This window comes from Strix uralensis, chromosome 1, assembly GCF_047716275.1.
Source record: "Strix uralensis isolate ZFMK-TIS-50842 chromosome 1, bStrUra1, whole genome shotgun sequence".
In the NCBI taxonomy this organism is placed as follows: Eukaryota; Metazoa; Chordata; class Aves; order Strigiformes; family Strigidae; genus Strix; species Strix uralensis.
In genome coordinates this window covers 12,468,846-12,488,784 of record NC_133972.1, presented here as the reverse complement: position 1 = coordinate 12,488,784, position 19,939 = coordinate 12,468,846, and the positions used below count along the sequence as shown (strand labels likewise).

General features: G+C 40.9%; 1 protein-coding gene across 1 annotated transcript in view; it reads right to left on the bottom strand.

Annotated features, from left to right (window-relative positions):
- Window positions 1–19,939, bottom strand: part of SUGCT (succinyl-CoA:glutarate-CoA transferase) — a 334,540-nt gene that overhangs the window by 35,509 nt on the left and 279,092 nt on the right. The window contains exon 13 of the mRNA XM_074891208.1: window positions 19,089–19,152. Coding sequence (XP_074747309.1) covers window positions 19,089–19,152 — 64 coding nt within the window. The remainder of the gene's footprint in view (window positions 1–19,088; window positions 19,153–19,939) is intronic.

The following is a 19,939-nucleotide window of genomic DNA, read 5'->3' as shown; positions in this document are numbered from 1 at the left end:
AAAGAAAAATGTCTTTCTTGCTAGTAATAAATTTGGAGAGAGTTGGGTGGTCACACAAGTGGACAGAAGATGTAAGGAAGATGTAAATGAAGATGTTTTAAAATTAGAATAGACTAGACTAGACCGGAATAGAATAAAATAGTTGAGTTGGAAGAGACCTGCAATGATCATCATCTTCCTGGAGGCACGAGTAGATCACAGGGTTATTATGAGCCATGAATGGGATACAGGCAAAAGCATTCTTGTGTGTCAGGCAAGGAAGGCAAGCATTGTGCAAAGCCCTGGTGAGAACTCACCTGTACCACTACGGACATTTCTCATTCCTTAGGCTCAAGAAAGACAAATTTCATCTGTGGTGAAGGCAAGGAAAAATATGGTAAAGAACACAAAACAATTCAGGACTTCTTTCCAAAAAGAAGACCTCACCATAAACAGTGTAGTAGCAAAAGTTCCTTGGTAAGGAGGAATGGTGAGAAAATCATGCACGCTTTCTGTGTCTCTTGAGAGTTTGTGCAAACCCCTGTCTTTCACCTCTGGCATCATCACAACCAAATGAATGTCTATGGTATAACTTCCCTTATTTACATAGTGTGCAGGTACATACAGTTTTGGCACCAACATATAAAATGAGAATAGTACCTTCCTTATCTTTCAGTACTCCAAATAATAAATCCTAAACAAAAAAAGAGATTTGCCAGGCTTTTAGTTAAGATCTGAACATCTTCCCACAAATTGAGGTAGGCAAATAACTCTCAGAAAGGTTAAAGCCACAAATGAGCTCTGAAAGTTTTACCCCATGGCTGAAGCACGTTTTGTATCCCACATAAACATGGCCAATAGGTGTGTTTGACAGAACAGCCATGCAGCTTGGTTTCACTGGGACAAGGGGAAGTGATGACAATAGCAGCAATGGGCTATTTTCTCGGTTTGGAAGAGTCATCATTTACCTGGCTATGCTTTGGGCATGAATCCAAATGCTCTGGGTCTGAAAATGCCCAACCTTTCCACCACACCACTGTAACCTCAGATCACTTGGTTTTTAAAGCCTGTCTTAATTTCATGGTGGTCTGTTGGCACTGTCCACGCCATCCTGTGGCTCTGGTCACACTCTGGCTTTCCTCCAGGCTGTGGCTGCTGAAATCAACCCCCTTACACCCCAGCAAAAGGGTTTGTGTCCAGCCAGGTCAAGTCCCTGCTCCTCCTCACTGCAGGGCCTCACGGCTGTCAGCTCTGGGGCAGAAAGGGGACGGCAAATAGGGGAGGTCTCTGGGCTGCAGGGCTGGTTTCTGCCATGGCCTGAGAGAACAGTAACAGCCCTGGGTTTGTCCTTGGAGCCAAGTGGCAGAGGATGCATCAGGGACACCCAGCAGCTGGGCCCAGAGCATGGCCACCAAGGGCAGGGACAGCCCCTGGGCCTCCTGGGCACAGTGACTGCCTCGGGGCCAGCACCCCAAAGGCTTCCTCCGAAGGGTGCTGGGCGGAGGGGGGTGGGCGGGGCTGCGCATGGGGGCCCTGTCAGTCACCCCCATGTCACAGTGCCACCCCCATGCCACAGTGCCACCCCCGGCAATGCAGCAGTCACAGTGCCCCCAGGGCAGTATAAAGGGGGGCACCCGCCAGTGTCCCACTGCCAGAGCTGCCCTGGGGGCAGCCCAAAGACATCCGAGAGGAGATCCTTGAGGGGAGGGTGGGATTACTGGGAGGGGGCTGAGGGAGGAAGACCAGCGGCTGGAGGAGGTGCCTGGAGGTTCTCGCTGCAAGGCCAGCTCCCGGCATGGCCACGTTCAAAGCCCATCGGATGGATGGAAATCCTGCTTCAGCCTTCAGAGAACAGACACAAACCCCTCAGGAGATGAGAAGAACCACCAACCCCTGGAGGTGCCCGAGGCTCTCAGGCCTTTTCATCTGGGTAGCCGTGGCCAGCCCAAGGGAATGCCTTCTTGAGGAGCACTGCAGAGCTCGCCGTCCTCATCCCCTGCAGAGCCAGGGGCAGCAGCCGTAAGAAATGGGATGCAGGGATGTTCCCAGGGATCCCAGTGCTTTGGAGCACCCACTGGTGGCATACCAGGCACGGGAAGGATTCTTGTCCCCAAGGTCAACCAGGCCAGGGGCCTTTGGCCACTCTCAGAAGACCCTGAGATGGCTCCAGGGTGAGGGAGAACAGGGCTTGGGCATCTCCTGGGAGGCATGACCAGCCTGTGGGACAAGGAGGCAGGTCTTGCTCACCTGCTCAGGGAATAGCCGATCGCCATTGATGGGGTCAGGAAGGAATTTTCCCCCGGGGCACATTGGCACTGGTCCCTGGGGGTTTTTTGCCTTCCTCTGCAGCACTGAGCATGACCACTTGCCAGGGCTCCTCCGGTCCCTTTTGGCTGGGTCACTGCCTGCTGCTCGTGCACCACGAAGATGGCCTCTCGTGCCCTGCAGCTGGGGGGAGGAAGGCTTTTTTTCCCCCACGGTGAGCTATAGCGAGTGTCCCCAGGGGGTTTTTTGCCTTCCTCTGCAGCGCTGAGCATGGCCCCTGGCCAGGACTCCTTTGGGCCATGCTGGCCAGGTGCCTGCTGCTCCTGCTCCACGAAGGTGGCCCTCGTGCCCCGCGTCCGGGGGGAGGAAGCTCTCTAGACTCCCAGGGTGGGCCCCAAGGGTGCCCCCCAGGGGTTGCTGCTTGTCCTCTGTAGCACTGAGCACAGCCCCTTGCCAGGGCTGCTCTGAGCCCTTTTGCTCGCTTCTTGCCTGCAGCTCTTGCCCCTCCAAGGCCCCCCTCGTGCCCTGGCTCTCCCTGGCTCTCTTGCCCATCGCAAGCTTGTAGCGGGAGCGACTCTGCTCTTCCCTTGGCTCCATTTCCCCGGGGGTTCTTGCTCGTGCCCAGCAGCCTGTGCTTAGAAGGGCTCCAGGCTTGCTGCCCCATCCGGAGCTGCCCCTTTCCAGCTCTCCCTGCCTGCAACACAAGTGCCGGGCAGGCACGAGAGCGCTTCTCCTGCATCACTGGCCAGGAAGCACAGCGGTGGAGCAAGTTTGGGAAGGCAAAATGTATCCTTGTCACCAATACGTGTCGTACTTCGGAAAATACATCGTGGTACCACACACCTCTTCTTCCCCTTTTGTGTGTGGTCAGTCCTGATCCTCATTCTTCACGTTCTCACTCTTGAGGACACAGGGACGGCTTGGCCTGTGTTCCTGTTGCTGCTTTCTGCAGATCTGACCTCCCTTTGCCAGACTGCAAGGGATGTTTTTTCAAGCTAAGCTGAAGAACGCATCAGCCTGCTCCTGGCTACACATGTGCATTGTGTTAATGCTTGTGGAGCATCGGCTCTGAAACAGATTCAGAAAAATAAAATCCTGTTTCCAGTTGTAACCTTTGTGATTTGTGTCCTTGAATGTTTTTGGAGCTGAAAACCCCCTGGCATTTCAGGCAAACAACCATCTCCTCGTTACTCGACTCATGGTGAGCACAGGGAATAGAACAGAACAGTTACACTGTGCTATGCCGAGAGTTCTGCATGAGCAGCTCTGAGCCAGGTCTGAGGGGTCCCTCCAGGAGAGCAGCTCTCTGCAGAGCAGGTCCCAGGCCCCCCCAGGAGACAGGGGCAGAGACGGGCACAGCTACAGCATCTCTCGGGCAGGGACTGAAGGCCCTGGGCTGAGCTGAGACACATCTCCTGGGCCCTTGGCAGGAGATGGGGGAGGTGGGGGTCCCGGGGAGGCTGGTCCCAGCCACTGAGGCCTATGAGCACCCCCAGGACCCTGACAGAAGCAGGCGTGCACTGCTCATGTGCTCTTCTGTAGGCACTGATGGTTGGCCACTTTGGAGACAGAGTGTTGGGCCAGATGGACCCCACCTCTGAGGGAGTGCTGCTGTTCTCAGGCTCTACTATGTTTTTCCAAGGGAAATGTATCTAAAAATGAATGGAAGGAGAAAAAAAAATCTACAGGGAAATGGACAGGTATTGGTCTCCTCAGAAAAGTTTGCAAAAATTTGGTTCTGGAGCATGTCCTGCTTCAGGAAGAAGAATACACTAGACTAGACTAGAATAGTTCAGCTGGAAGGGAATTACAGCATCTATCCAGTCCAACTGCCTGACCACTTCAGGGGTGACCAAAGTTACAGCATGGTATTAAGGGCATTGTCCAAATGCCTCTCAAACACTGACAGACACAGAACATCAATCACCCCTCCAGGAAGCCTGTTCCAGGGTTTGACCCGCCTCTGGGTAAAGAAAAGTTTCCCCATGTGAATTCCAAACCTCCCCCGACAACACAGCTTTGAGCCATTCCCACGCATCCTGGTGCTGGGTACCAGGGAGAAGAGCTCAGCACCTCCCTCTGCCCTTCCCCTCCCCAGGAAGCTGCAGAGAGCAGTGAGGTCGCCCCTCAGCCTCCTCCTCTCCAAACCAGATAAACCCAGAGCCCTCAGCCACTCCTCACAGGACATGCCTCCAGCCCCTTCACCAGCTTTGGTGCCCTCCTCGTGACACATTCAAGTACCTTCACATCCTTTTTAAATGGTGGGGCCCAGAACCACACACAGGGCTCAAGGTGAGGCTGCACCAGCACTAAATACAGGGGGATAATCCCCTCTTTTGCCCGGCTGGTTACGCTGTGTTTGATGCACCCCAGGGTGCAGTTTGCCCTCTTGGCTGCCGGGGCACAACTGCTGACTCCTGACGAGCCTCCTGTCAACCAGCACCCCCAGACCCCTTTCTGTGGGGCTGCTCTCCAGCCACTCCTCTCCCAGTTTAGACTTGTGCCCAGATGCCAAATGCTCCAATCTATCCAGATCCCTCTGCAAGGCCCCTTGTCCCTCGAGAGAGTCAACAGCACCTCCCAGTTTAGTATCACCAGCAAACTTACTACCCGTGCATTCAACTCCTGCCTCTAGATCATTGATAAAAAGATTGAACAGAACTGTCCCTAGATTTAAGACCTGAGGAACAGTGCTGGTGGCTGGTCACCAGTCAGATGTAGCCCCGTTCACTGCAACCCGCTGAGCCCTCAGCCAGTTCTTCACCCAGCGCACTGTTAGTCCAAACAATAAAGGAAGTAACTCTCAAGAGAACTATATGAATTATATCCCTTCACATTAAATTAATTAATTCCTTCTAATCCAAAAGTACATGGCACTCTGAGCATGTCTTGTTGCACAGGACCTCCTTTAATATACAATATATGGAAGGCATGTGTCCACATTACAGATGGTCTGGGAAAAATTGAAGTTACTGAAGAAAAAAACGCTAAAGAAACTTGGGTGGAGGTGGGGGCAATAAGCTCCAATACACAAGATTAGAAAACAAAATATGAAAAAAAAAAGCATAAATTTAAACTTACCTGCTTGTTTACACAGACAAAATAAATTTCAGCATCATATAGATAACATAACCACAATACACAACATATATGGCTTAAATCCATCTTTCAGGCCTATGAAGTAGGAGTATAGAGGAAAGAAGAACTAGTTGGATATATTTTCTCATTTTTGTCAAATAGATGCAACAGCATTAGAAAATACAATTTATGTCATATCCTGTATGGTGAGTGGTCACATAAGAGTGTTAAGTACTCTGGCGAATGTACATTGTCTTAATAATTTACTTGTTTTCCTATTACGTAGCTCTCTTACAGCTATATAGATGTGAATGGATTCAATCACCTTGTTTTTTATTACAGGCTGAATGTTACCAGCGGGAGAACACCACTGGTGAGTGAACTTCATATCCATTATATCTTAAAGTTCTGGACAAATTTGTTTTTTCTGCCAGCATGCCTCAATCATTACATTTCACAGTTGCAGTGTTTAGTAAAGACTGGCAATGTGAGGCCTGTGGAAGAAGCCAATGTATAATGAAAAGTCGTAAGCCTTTCAAAGGCTGTGTGAGTTGTACGCCAATTACATCTGCACTCAGAAATAACTCCTGAATTAAGTATAATTGCATTTCTGCCTGGATTGGTGTCTTTGGCCCATACGTATTGCTAGCTAAGTAGCTAAAAGCAGCAATGAAGTGAAAATCAGCTATTATCCTGGTATGATGAGCAAACCAATACACGGTCCTTCCTCCCCAAAGTGGTGGTTCAAATGACCTGGTCACTGGGAGCAGAATTTATTTCTTTTTACAAGACAGGAGGTGGTAATGGTTATACTACTCAAATATAAATTTTGAACTACTAAATACTCTTCAGGTAGAGACATTAAGCACTAGAAGACAGAAATTTCCTAAATTATGATTTGAGTTTTCAATCTTACCTCTTGACTTTTTAAAGAGCCTCTACAAATGTATCCTCTTAATATCTCTGTGTAATTATCAGTAAATATACTACAAAGTGTACCATGAATTGGAATGCTTAAATTTTGTCTCGCATATATTAGGTTCCATATTTTATGGTACATTTAAGTTGATTACTGATCATTACTTCTCATTAATTACAGTAAATTTAGAAAAATTATATGACAAAGCTCCTGAAAATAGAACTCAAGGCTTCAAAAAAGAGCAGAGCACTTTTACTGAGGACATGCTTTACTGTAAATAAGACATTTGTTTAATTCATTCATCTTGAGTTTAAAAATTATCCACAACTTTCTAAGGCATTTATCTTCAACAATGTAATCGCCATAAATCATCAGAGTATGTAAATTCCCTGAATGTACCCAATATTTGAAATCTTGTTTATAAATAAATAATGATTTTTTTTGCTGTCTTTGATATCACAGATAATTATAATTACACATAAATACTGCACAAAGATGAGCAGACAAAAAATGCAATATGATACCAGGGCTTAGCTTTCTTTTCCCCTACAATAATTTCCTTCATACAACACTTTGTAAAAGCAAAAATTAATATTGTAAACACAAAATATTGAGATTTCTGAATTTTTTGAATCACCCTTTCTTATAAATTACATGCACTGAAACTACCTACTTCTCTCACTACAGCTTAACACCAACTAACCTCCATGGGTATCAAGACTGTTATGTTCTATAACAGTATATAATATATATTCATCTGTGATATGCAGGTGTAATATATAATTATGTTATAGAAGTATAATACGTTGTTTCATTGGAACTGGTGCCCAGTATAATACTGGTTTCCAAGAGTCAGATAAGACCTTAGACTTATAGTTTCTAATTACAATCAATGAAGCATTTTGATTCACATCTGGGTACACCTGGGGAAAAGAATACCAATCTCTGAAAATACCTGAAAATTAGAAGTATGTGCTATGCCTCACAATATGGCAACTGACTTCAGACTTCCCTCATTAAAAAAAAAAAAAAGGCAACCAAGACTTGAGGACATCTTGAAAGTAAATGCAAATTCATGGAGATGGTAACAGATTGCCACATGGAGGTTGTTGGTGGGTGATGCAACTTTGAGCGATGAGCATCTAGCAGTGAGAATCTAAAAGTCATTTTAAAGTAGTAAACATGGTATTGCTTGCTTTCTGAAAGTCAACTATTAGGAAGGTTCCAAGGTATCTCCACACTAGCCAACATTTTGAAAGACTTAAAAAAGGTCTGAATAATGACTCTTACAAGGTGAATGGCTTCAGAGGAAGACACCAAAGGTTCTCCATTAAAATCTGAGGTACTCCTCCAATTTCTCCTGTTTCCCTCCAGTAGTATTTTCTACAGTGTCAGTATTACAGAAGTACTTGAAGGATAGGTTAAAATGGTATCTTCCAATCTAATGTTGCCACGCAGCTATACCAAAGTTACACTTTATCCATGTACTCTCAAAACTCTCTTTTAGAGCTGGTGAAAGCTAGAGCATGGTACCTGAACCTACGAGGAGCAAAAGGACACGTTGGCATTTTCTTATGTTTTTTTTTTTTCAGGAAATCCAAGCGAAAATGAAGAGTAGAAGGCTAGACTACTAAACTGCACATTCAGTTTTGAGATAAAACAACTATTAAATTATACAGTGGGAGCATTGATTTGTGAGTAGTCAGGAAGTCAGCAAGTAAAAATTCACTTTCAGGAATTACAACAGTAGTCTTTATTCTAGCGATCTAGGAAGGTAGCAAAGGTAAATACTACCAACACAAAATCTATGTCCCATCTTTATCTTCTCTATTCCCCTAAGTATGAATAAATGTGAAAACTAGAATGTTTGCCAAAACAGCTTGCTTTGGCAAATTTACTCATCCCTGAAGTGTTCCCTACTGGGAGGGGAAGGCCAGATTTTAAAATGTAGGTATATTCAAAAGAAACAAAACTGTACATTCTTCATTTATTCACATAAACACCTGGCTTGCACATACAAAATAGTAAGTGTTGCATTCACATGATCAAGTATATAACTCACTATATCATTAAGGAAATATCTGATAGAACTGTATAGAAAGTGATCACCTTTGCAAAGTTTTTTTGTTTTTCTAAATGAAATATTCTAAGCACTTCCACAAAAACTTATATCCCAAGAGACAAACCACACATGAAATCAAAAAAGTTTCTAATCATTCCTTTGTCTCAGACTGGAATTCAATTTGACCTATTAGTTTGAAGTTTGCACTGAACCTTAACCAGAATTGAAACATAATAAGTACTACTTACATGTAATACTGATAAGAAGTACTTCAGAATAAGAACTTCTGAAATTCGGAATACTGGTTTGACTAACCATTGACACCAACTAGCAAAGATGAATTTAAGGACAGGAACTATCTGCACCAGCTGGTGTTTGCAAGGCCACAGTTCAATGTAGTCTTTTTCTATCACCTCCTTCCTCAACTCATTCCCCACGTTTTCTCATCAGCGTGGTCCTTCGGTGCAAGCCTTCTCTACCCTGACACTACGCCATTTGCTGTGAACCACTAGTTGCTTGGTCAAAGCTGTTATATTTTACACCTGCCTAAGCTGAGCTTCGAGCCCAAACAATGACTCCTGTTCTTCAACAGTGTAGTCCTGTAGGTCCTATTTTAATTTCTGCTATCAGCACAGCTCCTTCTGATCCCTGGCACAGCACAGATACTGCTGATGTTTCCAGGACAGTGCCCTGAGCTGTTTGGTTTTATCTTCTCAACCTCTTAAGATTCAAGCATCTGAGAAGAAGACATAGGATTCTGCTGGGACCCCAGATGACAGTTAGGTTCTGGCTGAGGAACAAGACCTGAAAGCTAACAATTCTCTCTCTATGAAATTCATATTTGAGGTGTGACCTCATCATATAAACTTTTTCCGTTTTTAAAGGGTGTTCTTTCCAGAGAGAGAAGTTCACTGACCCTTTCAGTAATCCAAAACAGTTCAAACTAGTGACACTGAAAAAACATACTGCATGGACAGTAAAGCTAGGAAGAAATGGCTGCATGTCATCACCAGAACTTAATCTGGCTCAAAAAAAAAAAAAAAAATCACTAGCTCAGCTCTAGCTAAAAATTGTACTACCCAGTTCTTCAAGAAAGAGAAAGCAATTTCCAAATGTAACTCAGCAAATTATAGGACAGTTTTCATCATCGGAATCTATTCTCATATAGGAATCTAAATCTCATAGTCAAAGCAATGCTAAGCTTGTAATTTCTTTACAATATTATCAAATTGTTATACAAGCTTGTATAAATATGTCTGTGTTCATGGGCTGGGAATAGCATGCAGTTGTGCTTTCAGTATGTGCAATTTGGACAACTGGAATTGGGCATTTGTGCACGTTCAGCTTTGAAATTTTGTTTGCCCCACATGTTTGTTTGTAAATTGTACTGCCTCTCTTCACAAATGGGCCTGATTTTATGTTCCTTGTGATGTTTCTAAAAACAGCTTGCAAAGAATATTAAAAACCTTGTTCTAATCTGCAAGCCTCCGCCTCATTTCATCTCTGCATCCAGTTCAAAACCCATGAGGAACACTCTACTTACACACAAGTCAATATAAATTTTTTATTGGCCTGCCACAGGCACAATCTCTAAACAACTTTAATTTAAAGCAATGAACTGACACCAAATTTTAAAATTCATTAAGTTATCAATCCCTTTTAATAGAACAATTATCTGCTTTTTATATGAGTAAACTGTTTTTATTTACTGCAATGTTCAGTCTAGTTTCAGACAACCGAAGAAATAGGGATTCCATGTCTTCTTAGGGGACTCTGCTCCAGACCTTAACAGATTCTGTGTCAGGAAGATTTTTCTAATCATGTCTTGACCCAATGTCTAATGTTTTCAATAGGCCTTGGATTAAGCTAGTTCACATCTGTTCTGTCTTGGTTTAAACCTTTTGCACACAGTCATAGGATGGACAGGTTTGTTTTATTTGAAAAAATAAAAAGTTTATGTTTAACAAAACAATATTTGCAAGTTTGGATCAAATTTGATGAATAATATCAGCTAAATAAAAATCTGGGAAAAAAAAATTGCATCTAGTCATAAAACATTTGGAAAACCTCTTGGGATTTCCCACTCTCCCAGAACCCCAAAAGAGCTCCAGAATAGTTAGCAAAATGGCAGAGGGCAAAAGAGGTGGCAGTAACGCTTTAGTTTTGATAGCCCAAATTATTAAGGCATCATTTGGAATATTCAAGACTCAGGTTGAAATCACCATGCTTGTTTTGAAGCCGGGCTTTTATACAAGGAAGATCTACTGGTGAATGTATCCACACTAACAGCAGGCAGAAATTTTAGAATAGGTGAAGAGGTTGTTGGATTTAAATTTACCCAATAAAATTGTGTCTTCATTGACCACATAAAGGGATCTAGAGAGATAAGAAGCAGCAAAACCTTTACTCTCTTCTATTCATATTAGGAAAAAAAAGTATCTGAAGAAAAATAGCCTGAAACCCAGGCACTTAAATGGAAATATATATCTGGAAATAGTCATGTTGACACAGTCTTCAGGATTAAATTGGCAAGCAAATTAGACGTCAGCTTGAAATGCAGCATGACAGCTAAATAGATCAATGTAATTTTTACTGCATGGGCAGACACGTCCTATCTATAAGTTAGGCAATACTGGTCTTTTTATAAAGAAATTTTGATGTAATATGGGATTAATTTCTGGGCAGGACGTTACTAGAAAAGTTGTGGGAAGTACAAGGAAGAGGAGCAAAAATAATTGCAAGTTTGCAGTGACTAAGAGAACTTATATATGCCCTACTTCAGGAGTTACAGATAAAAAAGTTAAATACATATAAATTTACTAACCCACAACAGGTACATGTTATATACTGGTGGCAGGCTCTTTAATCAACTGAACAGTTAAGTTAGCTGTATAAGTCTTATTTTGCCCCGCATTTTGACCCAGTCCCTTCTGCCATAAACTGCAAAGAAAGCACAGCGTCAAATTTCATGTAATGTCATGATTATAATTTGGAAAAAAAATAGCATATTTATGCTCTGTAGTTACTTGTGAGTTCTATATCCCAGTTTTTTGGATGAAAAAGTGAGAAATGTAACTTCATGGGCTAGGGGACTTGCCCAGAGTCAGGCAGGAGGTTTGTGATGCACTCTATACAACTGCAATTTTTTCCTGTAAATATGCAGTACACAGACTGCAATAAAAAAAGACAGAGTTACAAAGCTGCTGCACTTTGCTTGCACAAAGGACCTGAAAAGACCTGGGGAAAATTATGCTACATAGTTTGTCAGGCAGTCAGCTAGATGTGACTTCTGTCAGGTAAATAGTACTTTCATGGGGAAAAAACAAAAATAGTTAAAGCTCATGAAAGACATGAAAAAAATATTGTTGCTCTATATAACTAGGTAACATTGAATTAGAATCATGGCAAGGTTTTTTTAACAATGAACATGATCAGGCATTTAAAGAAAGAGGCAGATATTTGATGAATTTTCCATGTTTTGAGAACTTCTGAATAAAACAAACTGTAGTCAAACACACGTGAAAGGAGTAAATTGATGAAATTCTATGGCCAATGCCATAAGAAAGCAAACTACATGATCTAATGGCCACTGCTGACCATAAAATTGTTCAGTCTAGGTTCACAGAAAACAGTTTAAGTCCACTCATTCTTTCCATTCATGGGGAGGCAGGGCTTGGGTCAAGACAACATGGCGGAAACACAACCGAGGATTAGTATACTCGGTATCCTAGGGATTAAGTAAAATTTTCTAAATGTTTAAAACATATTTTTACATTTAATGAAACCAAACTTTTTTAGCTGACAGAAGATTCCTTTTCTTATCCAATAATTATTAAAGATCATAAAGATATACTTACAATTTATGGGTGTTGAAGTAATTTGGCTGTTTTACAATGCACCCGGGGCATGCAGATATATCTTTACAATCACACACCCTGAACTGTGTGAGCACCTGGCTGTGCTTGTTACAGAGTGAGGGTTAAGAAAGTACTTTCTAAGTTACTGTTACTTATAAAGAAGTGGGAAACACATTTAAACAGAACGAAAAAAAAACAGTTTTAAACAAAGCTGAATTCTAGGACTGACACCATTGGTGGGAAATTAATGAGTTTATTTGGCTACTCAGTTAAAACTTCAACCTTTTTTTTCCCTATGTAACAGCAAGGTGATACTGTTCTGTCTACTCTCCATAAGAAACTATGATGTCCAGTTTAAAGAAAATCCTAATATATCCTAGGCACATGGAGGAAAATACAGAGAAAATATTCTTCAGTAAGTAGAATTATAATTACTGATCAACATTCAGCAAAATGTCAACCATCAGTTTACTTATTATGCACAGAGTAGGAAAATATCCCTACTTGTCCACTGAAAAATTTTTATTTCCCCTCCCCATACAGCAGTCAGTTCCTGGAAAGAAACACATGATGCAAGAAAAACAACTTTGAATGCCACAACTTAAAGACAGTCAATAAAACCCAGGGTCTGCTGAGAGGAGAGTCCAGCTCAGACACCCTGAACAACAGTCCTGGAGAGCCACCGCCTGAGTAACACATGGTGCTGTGGTCCCAGTTGGTATTGTTACTCAGTTACTCAGAGCCTGATGGAAAAGACTTCCACCATTTCTTAATTTCTCCCAACAACTTAAGTCCCAAAACTAGGTAAGAAACAGCTGTCTTGTCTTCTTTAAACATTAACTTTAAAAGTATCAACTGTGGCACTAAGCCCATTCCAGGATGTATAGCAAATTTTAAAATATACGGTAGAGAAATACTCTGGAAACATATGACAGAAGAACAAAATATGAAAAAGTTTGTTGCTTATGTTTTACTTTAAAAGGAGTCTTAAAAGATTCCAAATTAAAGTACCATTCATTAAAAACACAGACTAGCCTTTTCTACATAATCCTGAAGTTTATAATATATTCCTTGCCATTCCCACCATCTCTTTTCTGCTTTTGCAATCAGTATGAATATATTGTTTATATATTTATTAAGATTTTTTAAAGTATTTTGAGGATAGCTGAGCTGTCATACATCATTTCTGCTGAGTTCCTGTAATGGTTCTGAATTCCTCAAAATTGAAATCAGCTCTGTGAATGTAAAAGACATAAACAGTCAGCCCTGATGACTAAAAAAGGCGAATGAGGTAACAGTAATGCCGGTGAAGCTGTTTGTCTCCAATGTACCATAAATAGTGAAGTGAAATTAAAATTTTTCAATCAACATCAGTTATGCACATGCATGCATGCACACACACGCACACACTCGCATATGAAAAAACTGCCTGATGAGAAGCAGGCAGGATCAGAAGTTCAAGCAGAGGTTCTTGCAAAAAAAAAATTGTTGGGATTTTTTATGTTGTTATTGTTGTTCCTATATTGTGGGATCTCCTAGCTGCAGGAAACGATGGATCGGAGTACAGACTTCCTTAATTTCCTGCAAACTTCCCCCATGCAGAAGTCACTTTTTTCTGCCATATACATAGTCCTACTGAAGCTTCCCCCACTACACTTCCATTAAACGATCAAAAAAAGATAGCGTGTATCACTAGCAGCCATATCTGCTCCCTGTACTGAAAGGTACTGATCAAACACATAGACACCCCACTGTTATTACCACCGCTATAACTGCTCTTCCCCGTACATGGAAAAAATAAGTATAAATACATACATGCATATTAAATATGAATATACATTTAAAATAATACATATGAGTTTTTCCAAGAACTTCCTTCCCTTGGAAATCAAAGTATTTTTCAACTATTAACCAAGATCTGAAAAACTGCAAATGATTAGTAAGGTGAGACACAGAGAGTGATTTGTCCAAGGTTAAGGAAGAAATCTGTGGCACGGTAAGGAAGTCCTATTAGATTTCTTGCCTCTTCGTTTTGTTCCTTAAAACCATTCTTCTAAGAGATTGATGGCAATTAGTCTCCATGGAACCACGACACCATTTAATGAATCATATAACAGGAAAAGCCTATCTCTGAAAAAAATGTCTTTCCTGTTTCAGTAGTATATTTGTAATGCACAGTGACAGGAGAAGACCGGAAAAAGAGACATTTCTCCTGAGTGGGTTGATTAATTAACATAGATCCCCTGAATTCAGTCCAAGAAATCTATGCCAAGGAGGAATCCTGTACTGCCTTTCCTAACTGAGCTTGGAGCAGTCCCCCCAACACATTATCTCAAGAGCACAGGAGGAAATCAACAAAGCCAGGTATGAAATTGGCCTTTCTGAGCATTAAAGACATCCTAGATGCAGACCATGGGCCAAAGGACAGAAATAGTGTTTATCAACTCAGGAAATGGGGATGAGGAGAACGTACAATATAAACATTATCAAAACTAAGAACAGTTGTTTTGTCTGGAAGAGGTGTTTTACATGATTTCTGCAGTTATATTGTTTCCTGTTTGATGAGAGATGATTCCGAAGTGTAAGCTTATATCCAAATTCCCAATTCGCTAAGGCTTAGAAGGGGTCAGAAATGAGGTTTATTTCACAGAGGTTTCTGCTAGTTAATAAATTCTACAAAGGTTGGTTTGTTAGGGACAGCTGAATGCAATGTGCTTTTTCCTTTAAAAAAAAAAAAATCATATTACAAACACTCTTTTAACTATAAAAGAAAACTGGCAGCTTTTAAAAGTCAACATTAGGCACTAGATAATGCAGAAGTTTGGAATATTATTATTTGAGTTTCCCAAACCATATAAAATAGATGATAATGGAAAAGGTTTGGGCATTGCATCCATTATGCTTTTTCTACATAATCAGTATGGGTTGGTATCCATTATGGTTCACATTGCAACTCAGAATAAATTACTCAGTGGCTCCCAGAAACCCACATGCTACCGCTCTTTGGAAAAGTCCATTACTCTTTGGCAAAGTACTTCAAGACTAACCCAGATGCTAAAGCTTCTTGAAATTTTGTCCCTTCACTTAACTGTATTGTCTCTGTGCCATCGAGCATCATCTACAATCTGGCACTCTATCAAACATCTCTCCACTATCATTTTTTGCCCTCAGAAGTACTTTCTGTGCTCTACGTGTCCTATTTATTAAACTGTGTAATTTCTCCTCCAGATATCTATGGTAAGCACAACAGAGCTAAGTGAGGAGATACTGAGGTTAATCACAGAATAAGAACATAATCCAAGTTGAAAAGGACCTCAGCAGGTCTCCAGCCCAAGATCTTGCTCAAATTAGGGTCAGGCCTGAGGTCAGACCAGGCTGCTCATGGTTTTATCTAGTTGTTTTTTGAAAACCTCCAAGAACAGAGCCTGCACAACCTCGCTGGGCAACTTGCTCCACTGCTTGACTGTCATGACGATGAAAAAGACCTTCCCGATATCCAGTCTGAAGCTCTCTTGTCTTGCATCCTCCCACCATGCACTGCTCTGAGGAGCCTGGCTCTTCACATTGATAACCTCCCTGAAGGTGCTGGGGGGCTGCTGCCAGGCCCCACTGAGGCTGCCTTTTCCCCAGGCTGTACCAGCCCCTGTTCCTCAGCCTCTCCAGCTGAGGTGCTCCAGCTCACATCACCTTCGGCACCCTGAACGAAAGATGATTGAGCTGACTTCATATACAGAGCCAGAAGAGATTCATCAGTACAGGCCTGCAACCAGATGAACCAGTTCTGTGAAGAATGAGGGCAGTACAGTGCCAGGCCTTTGGGACTCAAGTGAAGCTCTCTCACAATGTTGCACCTTCTATATATGATATGTCAAGTATACGTATACCACAAGTCAGATCTAGAAAAACTTCACAACGTGAATATATTGAATGGTATATGTGAAACATTATCCTAATGAAATCACTCAACTACCACGGAACGACATTTTTCTTTAAAATGGTCTTACAGTCTTTTATACAATCACTCTTAGTCAGACATGATTAACTCCTTTTTTCACATCCATTCTTGAATCTGATATCTTGCTAATAGTAACAGCAGTGTATATGTGCAAAGACGTTTTTCAATGAATACTTGAAGCAAGAGATATCAAAACACAAGGTCTGTATCTCTCCTACCATCAATCTGCATTTTGAAAAGAAAAGTAAATAGAAATATGTTTTTTATAATGTGACTTCTCCCACTCCAGTTCCACCAGTACCTTGTGATGTCCTTATCAGCACACAGTATATCTCAGGCTGGGAATTATAAAAAAAAGGCAAGGGGAAAGCACTGACTAGGTGTGGAAAGAACCAAATTCAATAACAATATCAAAAGATATTTAAGTAAAAAAGGAGTATGAATCACCAAGTCCAACATTAAAAATGTAGCCAACATTAAAGTCAATGGCAAAATCCCTCAGAATTTCAATTTGCGAGATCTACAAGTGAGGATTCATATACAGATTTGAACCCAGTCTCAAAGTGGGGACATGCCTGGAGAAGGACTATTCCAAACCAATATGCTAGACACAGAGGCCAACTGTGGTACTCGGAGCTGAAATCTGCCAGCATGCTCTCACTCAATAAGTGTATGTCACTGTACTCACAACTTTACTTGGCAGCACAAGTCTGACCTCTGTCAAGAGCCTCAAGTGTGATGTCCAATTCAACTACTAAAAGACACATTAAACCCTGGCTTATATGATTAAGAAATAAGAGTCACCCATTTTTGTTTTGGGATCAGAGTCTCCCCAGTCTCTTTAAGGAGAGACATTTTTAGTCTATTCAGTTTCAACATTCACGCTAATATCTTAATCTTGCTTGATAAGCAACCCTGCACCAGAAACTGAGAGCTTAGCAAAGTTGTTCTCTACCAAATATAATATATTCAAATATAATCTCATTGAAGAAAAAAAAAAAAAAAAAAAAAGAAGTTGTTACTATTTTAAATAGTCACTGAGAAGCAGTTTATCTACTGGAGGTCTTCTCTGCACACCCTTCCCTGTACTCTTCAGATATATCATTGACCAGGACAATTCCAAGGTACTTCCATTATCTATCATCAAGAGTAGCCAAAGTCACTTATGCGCTTCAATTTTGGGACAGAGTAATGCACTGTCTTTCCATTGACCATCAATAGGTCCATTCTGCTCACACTGAATGAGTGTCCTTCACCCTTCTCTCCCCTGTCTCTCCCTTCCCTATCCTCCCATGCCAGGAAAGGAAGGAATTCTCCTTTTCCTGCTCAAATATCCAATAATCATTTCAGCCATCTGCTTCAATACAAGAAACTCTTCATAGAAGCCCATTTAAATGGCAAGCCATTAGAGATTAAGATGATTTATTTTAGTTTAGTGCAATGTCACTGGTTTAATAAAATAAAAAATAACTAAGGATTTGGGAAGTACTATGGCTTACCTATGTAAAAACTCACTCTCTTGCCAATACATTCTATCGCTGCTGACAGACATTAGAACATTCCTTTCATCTCCTTCCTCTTCTTGCAGTTTAACCTATCCCCTTAAGGAGTATTTGCTTTCTCTAAGATAGATTATACGTTGTATGCAACATGAAAACCTTACACACTTTCTCTACCATCTGCAAGGCTTTTCTGCCCACTTCTTTAAAAAGAATTAAATCAAAACCCTTATTAGTCTTTTCATTCTGGATAAATAAACCAAGATTACTTTTCTGTTAGAAACTAAAACAAAAGGATTACTATTTCCAGATATATGCATCTAAATTAGAGAAGCATTTTTGAATACAATCAACCAAACATCCAAGCCTAGTGGGACCAAATGTGGAATGCAAACTGTGATAAAGAGTAAATATGAAGCATACACATACACGCACACAAAACACCCCCTCTATTCATGCAGAAAACATGATCTAATATGGGATTGATTTCTTTCAAATAATCCTTTCTGCATCCCAGTGTGATTCCAGGATGTGCAAATTAAGATAAATTTTATGGGTCAAATTCTTCTTACCACTACAGTGCTCAAGTCAACTGAAATTGATGACAACTGGATGCTGTGTCAGAGGGTGGAATTTGGCACAGAAAATCACAATGTAAGGAGAAGATGTTATAAAAATAAAAATGACATGGTGCTTTGAATGAAGGAGGAAACAATTCTCAATGTGGCTTGGGAGAGAGAAAAGCATAGAGAAGCAGAAAAAGTTGACCCAATAGCTAGTAGATTGTCAGATAAGGCTCAGCTGTCAAAACAGAGCCAACTGGGAGAATCTGAATGAGAATGTTCATAATGGCTCTGGATGAAGCTAACCCCATTCCATAACTAACTCTAATGGAAGTAAAGCTACACCAGCTCCAAGTCCTGATCCACTTACAGCTTAAAAGAGAGACTACTTTATTACTTCTGTATTCTTTGGAAATCCAAAATAGCTATTTAAGACTTCATCATTGCAGAGCTTCATGTCTAATCTCATTAAATGAAATAGTGTGATGAAACCTTCAGCACAAACTTCCCTCTTCTTTCTTCTTTTTTTTTTTTTTTACAACAGAAATGTTCCTAAAATAAGCCTGTGTAACTTGCAAAATAGACCTAAATGAAAAACAGATTGACATATTCATGTAGATGATTTAGCAGTAATATTTCTAACAGTGGGAGTTTGCAAATATTATCAAATCCATATTCATGTTTTATGACAACTGACCGATGAAAACCAGAAGCTATTCTGACACACATTTTAACCCATTTTTCTGCTACCGGAATGAATATGAGCACAAATGTCTTCCTGGTTAAACTTTTGTTCATTTGACTGAAATGTGAAGATGTGTCATGTCCTCAGCTGAGTTCCAGAACTACTCAGGATGTCATGTAGCATTTAATTTCAAGCTCCATTTAGAAAAAAGAATTAAACATCTAACCTGGAACAGCTATCCTCCCAGCTGTTGGATGATTCATTTCCATCACAAGTCCATTGTGCAGAACCTAGGAAAAAAAACCCCAAACATGTATGTAATAAAAAATATGACCAGTTCCTAAACTCAAGAGGAAAAAAAAGATAAATATTATCACATCCTTTCACAAAAAAATCTGAAAATACAGGGAGCTACAACTCAAATAATTTGCTTAATTTGTAAAATTAAAGCCCTGATGTTTGACACTACTCTCTATGCATCTAAATAAACGCTTCAGTAAGACTTTACATGTCTAACATATCTTTAAACTCTTATATCCAACATCAAACATAAGAAACCGAGCTGCAAGCATGTCATGCCTTCAACCACCGACAGACAACTGGTTCCAACATGGAATGAGAATTAAAACCTTCACCCACTTTCACTTTTAATCTGCAATACATATTGAAGGCCTTTACATAACTTATGCTCTCTAGTTATTTTTCATTGTTACTCAATTGCTTTTGAGCTCGTGATGGATCACACCATGAAATGCTGTCTTAGTAGCTCTTACAAACATTTAGGAAAGATGACATAATTTTGATGTTATTTCTGTTCTTTCAAGTGGGTATGCCATGCTTCAGTCCCGTTATATCTGTATCAGTTGACTGTTCATCACAACTTCCAGTTCCTTGTTATCAACCTCAACCAGAAAACAATGTATGATACCAAAATTCTCAAGTAACAAAGAAATTCATAATAGCAAGCTCACTGCTATTGTTAATAGAATCCTGCACCCCAAACCAATAAGCAATCTTTATCATTTCCTTACCTATTATTCTGCCATCCTTCTAACACTGTTAATCACATAATCAGAA